Source organism: Ranitomeya variabilis, chromosome 7 (assembly GCF_051348905.1).
Source record: "Ranitomeya variabilis isolate aRanVar5 chromosome 7, aRanVar5.hap1, whole genome shotgun sequence".
In the NCBI taxonomy this organism is placed as follows: Eukaryota; Metazoa; Chordata; class Amphibia; order Anura; family Dendrobatidae; genus Ranitomeya; species Ranitomeya variabilis.
In genome coordinates, this window is record NC_135238.1 from 19,033,768 (window position 1) to 19,043,677 (window position 9,910).

Consider the following 9,910-nt stretch of genomic DNA (forward strand, 5'->3'; position numbering starts at 1 on the left):
TGTTGCGATTGTTTGCAGTTTGTCGGGATTGAGCAGCCGAGTGTCGCCCACTTATCGTGCATTCAGGTGACGGAGAGCGACATGTACCAAGTGACCTGGATTTTTTTTTTATTGAATTTAATGACTGTTGTTGAGGTTGGGAAAAAAAATAGGATGACTCATGACAAGTGGCGAGGAGGGTGGGGATTCAAGTGTATATATATTATCTTAAAGTGGAAGTAACAGATTCATTACTATAATGATAAGCATTTGTTTAAAGGAAAGTTCCTGTCATCGCAAAATGTTGCATAGATGACTGAGAACAACTAAGATGGAGAGTAAAGAGAATCCCTTTAAATGTCTTTGTCTATGGGGCTCACTCATAGAGATAAGAGAGAGGGTAATTGCACTGACTAAGCTGTGGGAGGGGCAAAGAAAAGACTTCCTGGTTCTGTGGAATCACATGATCCCTCTTACCCAATCAGCAGTTCAATGATCATGATAGACGCGGTTCCATGTGCTCTGCCTCTTAAAGGGCCAGTGCATTCTAACTTTAGCTCTGTTGCGCCAGGCTTTATTAGGACCCTTCCTAACATTACATTATCCTGTGCTGCTCCAGCTTTGATGTGCTTTTATTTTTACTGTTATGATTTGCATTTTTGTTTCTATTTTGAGGGTAGGACCTTGACTTTCCCATTGTTTTGGTCCATGCCTAATTTTGGGGTATGCATGCCAAATTTTCAAAATTGTCTACCGGGAATCAGGGATAAGTCACTTCCTGTGCAAGCCTTATTTCCGCCTCCTAAATGTGCTGCTGATTGCCAGGGTTTGGCTTCATGGCACTGCAAAAGATGTGAGTAGAACTGCTCCATGGAAAACTTCTACCATGTCCGGAAGATTTGACACCCATGCCAGGAGTCTGGAAGGTCTTTGGCTTTTCTTCTGGCCTCCTGGACATCCTGGGAGAGTAGGTTTAGGATGAGGAAAGCACGATCCCGTTGACTCCGCTCCCTTGTTTTGGTCTAAGCTCTGCCCCATTTCTAGACTTTTGCAGAAAAAGTGGCTGGGGATCAGAAGACTTGATAGATATGGCAATCTGATGCTGCGATTCGGCCACTCAACGTGGCTTTCTTTCCTCTTCAATGATATGTGGACTGGATCTTGGCTATGAAAAAAAAACCATGTCATGATGCTGCAGACGATCATGTCACTCAGACTCCCCACCAAGCATCGTCAGCGCCGGCACACCCCGGCAGGCAACAGCGTTTTAATTCCACCCAAGCAAAGGAAGCCACTAAAATGAATGAAGCCACACCTTGTTAATTGTTTTCAGCTTTTGTCTCACGCGCAGAGCTTTCAATTAAACTTCCCCGTGAGGGAGCAGACCGAGGACGACCCAGCTGTAAATGAAGGAATCTTGGCGCCATCACAAAGGCGAGATACAAGAAGCGGCTGAAGCCTCCCGATGGCTGCGGGGTTCCATATCTCATCGGATTCAGGAAGCGTACAATGCGGATTTCACTTCTGTATCTCCCGTCGTACCCTCCGAATTTTGCCAGCAGCTGCAAATGTTGCGCAAAGCTTTAGTCGGATTTAATTAAAAAGAAAAAAAATCACGTGATGATGGAGTTGGCATAGTTGCCAGAGTCTTACTATTCTCGCTGGATAGGCAATAAATGGCATCAACTAGGAAATAATGCTGCACGTGATTTATAAATGAAGCCACATCCTCAACCGAAAACTTGAAAGTCGCCAGAAATTGCAAAAAAAAAAACAAAGGCTTAACGCGCTTTTTTTTTTTTAAAGCGTTCCTTGATACATCTCCTTTGTTCCCTGGCATAAACCGTATAGATCCTTTGTCTATGGAAATATTAAAAAAATTAAAAAAATAGCATTTTTCAAAATTACATCCTAATCTGTGGCAGTCAGAGTTCTGATTTTCATGTATGGACATAGGTTAATGTATAGGAGTCAGGTTACTATTGGGATATACAATGGTTGGAGACAAGCTCTTGTCTGGATGAAGGGCTCTTGTCTCAGGGATGGGACGCGATTACATCATGGCAGGTCCTTCAACCTCTTGCTCAGACTGTTGTAATTAATGGCTGTTTTTTCCATTCTGTGGTCTGAGGACCAGGTATCTCTCCATCCACCCCGAGGTCACATCATCTATTATTCTACTGGAAATTCACAGAAGATTCATCACGTATAAAGATGACCGGCGTGCCAACTATATTCGAGCCCTACAATAGGAAGGTGCATAGAAAAAAGGTCAAACGCATACATGGCGTCCTTTTTTGGGGGACTGTGTAGCAACGGTATTTTTTTCATTCCTCAATTCTTGGTGTACCAACAGGTCTCATCACCGAATTAACAGTATGCCACATGGTTTGTAACATGTTAACCAGTGGAGGTTGAATTATATCGTATGCCTATACAGTGGGATTGTACATCGGAGTCTTCCTCTTCCGTTCCTGACTTATTCTCCTTCTGACGAAGGGTTTAAATGTTGAACAAGCAGTAGATAATGAAGTTCAGTGAAACCCTTGGAAGGCATGATAAGACGGGTATAAGGCTCACTCTTGCTGTTTTCCGTTTGGAGCATTGCATCAGAACTCCACTAGGAATATCTATCTTTGGAATGAATGATATGCGGAGCGTGCCGGCGCTGCATAAGAATGGAATAATAGTCAAAATATTAAGTCACCCGACACAAAGAATGTGACATAGGTACATCAGCGCTGAAATATGTGGCATTGTGATTATAACAGGCAACTATCCTCATCTGTCAAATTCAGCTGTCGTGAGTGGGACCTCTAAAGATGGAATTTAGCCGAGGAATGGGAAGAATCTCTACAAAGAAATAGCTGAAGATGGAGCCTAGCCATTGAAGGAATGAGAGGATGTATTAAAAAAATCGAAAACTGCTAGAAAGTGAACCTGACACAACCAAAGAAAAGACCTGAATCAGTGCCAAAAACCAAACATAGCCAAAAGCAGTACAAAACCAAAGATCGAACATTGCCAATGTCAAAACACAGCCAAAGACTGAACATAGCTAAAGACCGAACATAGCCAACGGCAAGATAAAAATCAAAGACCGAACATAGCCAATGGAAGAACAAAGACTGAATACAGACAATGGCAGAACAAAGCCAAAGACTGAATATAGCTAATGGCAGGACAAAACTAAAGACCAAACATAGCCAATGGCAGGACAAAACCAAAGACCAAACATAGCCAATGGCAGGACAAAACCAACGACCAAACATAGCCAATGGCAGGACAAAACCAACGACCAAACATAGCCAATGGCAGAACAAAACCAAAGACCAAACATAGCCAATGGCAGGACACAACCAAAGACCAAGCATAGCCAATGATAGAAAAAGCCAATGGGAGAACATAGCCAATGGCAGGACAAAATCAAAGACCGTACATAGCCAATGATAGAAAAAGCCAAAGACCGAACATAGCCAATGACAAAACAAAGCCAAAGACTGAACTTAGCCAATGGAAGGACAAAACCAATGACCGAACATAGTCATAGACTGATTATAGCCAATGATAGGACAAAGTCAAAGACTGAGAGTAGCCAATGGCAGGACAAAGCTAAAGCATGAACATAGCCAATGGTAGGATAAAGCCAAAGTGTGAGCATAGCTAATGGCAGGATAAAACCAAAGACTAAACATAGCCAACGATCGGACAAAGCGAAAGACTGAGTGTAGCAAATGTGAGAACAGAGCCAAAGACCTGAGAATAGACAAAGCCAATGGAAGAACAAGAAAACACATGGTTTTACCAGTCAGAATGAAATAATATTTCTTAACAAGAAATCTAATGTTGACCTGCTGAGATTTTCTTTCACAAATTTATATGTTTTTGGTCATTATTTGCAGGATTGTGACGGTGGTCCTTGTGATAATCAGTGTGGTCTGGATTCCCATCCTGCAGAATGCCAACAGCGGGCAGCTGTACGTGTACATCCAGTCCGTCACCAGCTACCTGGCACCCCCGGTCACAGCCGTGTTTGGCTTGGCAGTCTTCTGGAAGAGAGCCAACGAGCAGGTAAATCCCATCTGTGCCGATCGTGTACACACCATACTGAACAATAGTCATACCACAATAGGGCGCACCCAACCTACACAACGTATCCTCACACAATGCACACAGTCACTTTCTGTTCAAGTAAATAAGGTCACTGATCACAATGAACGAGAACATGGAGTCTCCTGTCAGAAAAATCACTCTAATTACTTAAATGGGGATGATTGGGGAGTGGATCACGGTTGTGTCATTGTCCTTCGCTTTTAGTCGAGCGTTTTCTCTGTTTTCTGGACGGGGATGTCATTTGTCACATATTAGGGACACTTAATTACCCTAAAAACACAGGATTTAAGAATAAAGAGACAAAATAGCGCAGTCCGTCAAGTCAGACGGCTTACTAAGCAATGATGTCATGGAATGTCTCATTCCACTTGCTTCATATTGATCTTGTGTTTGCACCGGCTGCCATTACGGATGGCACGTTAGATACCTTTCGTCTATATGAAGCTTAGGGGTTCACCAAGGTTCAGTTGAAAGAACAACTGTGGCGGCACATCTGGAGGACTGCCATGTTGGTTAATGGGTCTGCTCCAGTCATGGCGGCAGTCCAGGGTTGGAGAATCCTCCGGTGGGCCCTGCCTTCTGCTTCAGGAGAGTTAATAGTACAAACATTGCAGCTGCTATGGGGCTCTTAAGTGGGGGAGAAAGGTGGGCCCTCATAATCAAATCCTCTGGTGGGCCCAATGTTCTTCAGTCTGACACTGGGCGGCACTATATCAGATCGGTATCACCGATTAAAGGAGGTCATCTGACGAAGAAAACTCCCTTTTTTAGGATCAAGTGATCAGCAGGTCTCCTAATCCCTTCCTAACCTAAACCTTGTTTCTTGACTACGCTTCGGCCAAACCCTTTGGCTACTACATCTGGCACTTGTAGTACCTCTGCTGGCTGTTCCTGACTATGCTCCTGACTTCCATTGGGTTGTCGAATCCTGTCTGATCTCCTGGTAAGAAATCCCGGCTCCATTAATGACCTAGGTTCTGCTTCCACCATCACCAGAATTTTGACTATTATATAAGAATCCTTCTTCTGCAAAGTCTATACCTTTTTCCACGGGGTTACAAGTGAAAAACAAGGAACCCCTGACTCCGATCTAGTCACTGCTAAACAGAAAAAGGCTTCTAGAGTCCATATTCTGACCATTGGTTCTTTATGGAGAACCATAGTCCTTCCATTTCTGAGGATGTCTACAACTTGGAGACAACAGCTGATCCTTTAGGACTGACTTGGTTCCATGAGGACCATATGTTGACTCCTAGTTTAGAAAGCCCACATTTGAATACCGGCACTTCCACCCTATTACAGGTGCTTCGCCCCTTTAGTTTCCTACAAAGAAAGTCTAATCAGCAGTTCTGTGCATGCCTTATCATATGTAGCGTCCCGGGACGTGTCCGTCCTGCAGATTGTCAGCATTTAACAGGCGTTAAAAGCCAGAGGCAAAAGCTCAATAATCCGGCGTTAATGCGACAGGCCAGATCCAGAGAGTCGTCATCTTCATTTGGGATAATTGCTGCATTGTGAAAACAGGTGTGTGCAGATTCCTGGGTTCACAATAAATCCTAATCCTACTATTAATCCCCCCTCCCCTGATAAAAACCCATTTATAACCGCGTCTTGTGGGGGGAGGGACGTCGTATCTGGCCATATTCATTCTGGCTTGTTCTGCTGTTCAGAAATCCTAAGAAATATCAGTATTAATGTTTGTAAACCTTCGCATTCCAGCAACAATTGTCTCCATGGTTACAGACTACAAACAAACCCTGTGTAGTCTGGGCCTACAGAGGGGGCCACACCTTTCTATTGTAGACCACGTAAACTATTTTCTATGTATACTGGTAACTCGGACAGTTCTCTCCCTCTCTGTTCTTCCTGGCAATCCATCATATAAGATTGATTTTTCCCATCCCCCTCCCTTTGTCAATACATGCTTTTATGACCACACATGTCACGTCTTGTCTCCTCTCTCCTCACAGGGAGCATTCTGGGGTCTTATGATCGGCCTGGTGGTCGGATTGGCACGGATGACTCTGGAGTTTGTGTATCCCATCCCCCGCTGTGGCGTTCCCGACGAGCGTCCGTCCATCCTGAAGGACATTCATTACCTGCACTTCGCCATCATTTTGTGTGCACTGACAGTGGGAGTAGTAGTCGGGATAAGCCTATTATCGGAGCCGCCCCTGCACGCTCAGGTAGGTGTAAAGCCGCGTGACATTATATAAGACACCAAGAGATCAGGGGGAAAATGGCGTCCGGCGAAAACAGTACAGCGATACAGTTGTCTTACGGCTTATTTTAGGGTATTTAGGGAAATATTATGCAATAAGAAGACATATTGGGCATGTGTCTATCTCCACCACCATCGCTGGTGAGACACAGAACGTGTCGCCATATCCTGCACCAGCGGTGACACCAAGTGCAGAGGAAAGTAACATGTCTCCGGCTTCTGATGGGGGCGTAATGACGCGGCAGCGTTGGCTCTTGCCGTATAGTTGCAGAATCTGACACTCTACCAATATGATCCCCTCCTCCTCCAATGTGTGGGTTCACATAGTTTTGCTGAATGACCCAAGTGTTTGGAATCTATCAGTCCTCCTGGACACGATGGGTTTTATTCTGCTCTCAGATTAGAGAGGAGGATGTGATCACAAATGGGGCCCCTGAGACCGGAGTGCAATCCCCCCCAAAGAGCGATATTAAGGGGCAATATTGGCATTATGTGATGTCATCGCATGGGGCAGAGTCTGTTTTCATACTCTGTGATGTCATCACGTACCACAGGCTCCATAGAAAGGCATAGCGCCCTCTCTCCTCCACCTTACCATCTATTGCCTACATAATACCACCATACAATGCTCAATAATAAAAGTATCATCCAGCGCCTCTCAGCTTATCCATCTACTGCAGCCACGGTGACGGGGCAGTGACGTTCACTAGCTGGTGGTGCCATTTTCTCTTTTTCCCACCTTACAATCTGTATTTTTTTAGGGAGTTTTGTATCGTATTTTCCTTTATTTCTCCAGGAAAACAAGTTGAAAGCTGCCTCTTTCTTTCTTTTACGGCTGCCTGATCTGATGCCAAGCATACAAGACCTGTCGCCAGGGAAAACAGCGCTATGTTTAATGCCGAAAAACGGTGCCAAAGCCAAACGCTAATCTCGTTTTGTGCGACAGAAATATTTTCTGTTTTTTTAGCCAGTTTTTCTATTGGTCCTGGCTCAGTGGGTAAGCAGATGTGCTGTGCCCCACAACTAACAAGTTTCTTCATGATCACCTGGCGCTCAGGGGGTAAAGTAAAGGTATAAAGGAAGTAATTAATCTACCATCATGGCTGCCACCGAGCATCTCCGGTCTAAGAACTGTAAAGGACATTTAAAGGGGTTGTCCAGGACTTGGATATTACTGGCCTATCCTTAGGGCATGAGTGTCGGATCGGTGGTGGTCCAACACCCGCTACCCCACGGTCACTACGAATGGACAGCTCCGTGCATCATGTAGTGGCCATTCTTGGTACTGCAGCTCAGGTCACATTCACTTTAATAGGAGCCGAGTCGCAGTACCCAAGAATGGCCTCTACACTGTGCACGGCGCTGTGCTTATCACACTCTATACACCAGCCGCAGCTGGAGCTGAACAGAGGACGGACGGGTGTCGGACCCCCACTCATCTCAAGAAAGAGTCATCATTATATAACCCCTTAAAGAAGAGCAATGATCCGTATATATCTATTTCTTCTCGACAGGTAAAAAACCTCACCTGGTGGACAATACCCCGAGGAAGAAGCCCACCCGAGATCACACTCAGGAAAGTGTCCACTCGTAGCCACTCGGCCCCTGGAGAAATTGATGGTGGGTTCAGTTGTGCCCATTTGGTACCGTATGGTAACTTGTTGGGTTAGTTGGGGCATTCTGGATACCATTTGATATATATATTTTTTTCATTCATTTGCACAGGCCCAGCCAACTGTTCCCCCCGCGACCGGACTTGGAGCACAATGTTGTGTAAACCCCCCACAGAACCAGTGGAATCGCCCACCCCCATTCAACAAAGAAGCATTAAGGAGGAACCATTCTGGGCGCGGGTGTGCTGCATTAATGCCATCATTCTCATGTGCGTCAACGTTTTCTTCTATGCCTATTTTGCTTGAAGACCAAGAGGAACGGAAAAAAAACCCAAAACACTGCAAAAACATTACCGACAAGTGCCCTTTAAATTAACCGTTTCCCTGCCATCCATCAGTACATAATGATGGTTTTGGTTAACCGATTCCAAAGCTAAGGTCACGGAGCGGCCTCCATTGCCAGCGTGTGCCAGGGTGAATCACATGCCCAATGAAGGACGGCACCGCACATGTGTAGAAGTCAGCAGAATAGAGATTCCTGCCCTTTTAACCTCACACGCCATGACGCATGCTTTTCTACAGGAGCCAAGATGGCGGCCCACCAGCGGCACGTGACATTCCTGACAATGTGCCCTCGTAAAGTACAATTATCGAATAAAAGGTGTTATTAGTGGAGCTGCCTCCTGCCCGTCACTGACAGCGGGGGCTCATACTGACGACTTTTTATTGCGATGACTCTCAGAAAATCATCGAGAGTCACAAATAATTCCCTCACTCCAAATAATGAATCACTGAAGAGGGAAGATTAAAGGGAAAAGTCATCGAATCCTATTAGTCTACAAAGATCTCTGACCCCGGGGAGGGAAGAGGCCAGTGCTGCCAGGAACCATGATGACTGAAGCAACCCCCCATTACTGATGACTATGCATCCCCAAATAACAGTGATGATCACAGCGTCCCACTAAAATAGAGATGACAGAAGCATCCCCAAATAACAGTGATGACCGAATTGTCCCCCCATAACAATGATGACCACGGCGTCCCCCCATACCAGTGATGACCGAAGCAGCCCCCCATAACTGATGACTATGCATCCCCAAATAACAGTGATGACCGAATTGTCCCCCCATAACAATGATGACCACGGCGTCCCCCCATACCAGTGATGACTGAAGCAGCCCCCCATAACTGATGACTATGCATCCCCAAATAACAGTGATGACCGAATTGTCCCCCCATAACAATGATGACCACGGCGTCCCCCCATACCAGTGATGACCGAAGCAAACCCCCTTAACTGATGACTATGCATCCCCAAATAACAGTGATGACCGAATTGTCCCCCCATAACAATGATGACCACGGCGTCCCCCCATACCAGTGATGACCGAAGCAACCCCCCATAACTGATGACTATGCATCCCCAAATAACAGTGATGATCACAGCATCCCCCCATAACAGTGATGACCACGGCGTCCCCCCATAACAGTGATGACCGAAGTGTTCCCCCAAAACAGAGAAGAACCGCAGCGTCTCCACATAACAGGGATGACCTTGGCGTCTCCCAGTAACAGCAATGACCATGGTGTCCCCCCATAACAGTGATGACCGAATTGTCCCACCATAACAGTGATGACCACGGCGTCCCCCCATAACAGTGATGACTGTGCATCCCCAAATAACAGTGATGACCGAAGTGTTCCCCCATAATAAAGAACCGCAGCGTCCCCACATAACAGGAATGACCTTGGCGTCTCCCGGTAACAGCAATGACCACGGTGTCCCCCCATAATAGAGAAGGTCGCGACGTCCCTCCATAACGATGACCACAGTGACCCCCCATAATAGTCTACCCATTACAGCTATGACATCATCCCAAACAATAGTGATGACTGCAGTGTTCCCCCAATGAGAAAGACCGCACCATCCACCCATAATAGCAATAACCATGGTTTCCCCACCATACCAGTGATGCCCCAGCGT

At 45.8% G+C, this 9,910-nt stretch overlaps 1 protein-coding gene across 1 annotated transcript in view; it reads left to right on the forward strand.

The window, feature by feature from the left end:
• SLC5A10 (solute carrier family 5 member 10) overlaps window positions 1-8,599 on the forward strand; it is a 79,048-nt gene extending 70,449 nt beyond the window's left edge. The window contains exons 12-15 of the mRNA XM_077274362.1: window positions 3,882-4,050; window positions 6,063-6,278; window positions 7,828-7,933; window positions 8,039-8,599. Coding sequence (XP_077130477.1) covers window positions 3,882-4,050; window positions 6,063-6,278; window positions 7,828-7,933; window positions 8,039-8,232 — 685 coding nt within the window. The 3' untranslated portion in view covers window positions 8,233-8,599. The remainder of the gene's footprint in view (window positions 1-3,881; window positions 4,051-6,062; window positions 6,279-7,827; window positions 7,934-8,038) is intronic.
• The last annotated feature ends 1,311 nt before the right edge of the window (window positions 8,600-9,910 follow it).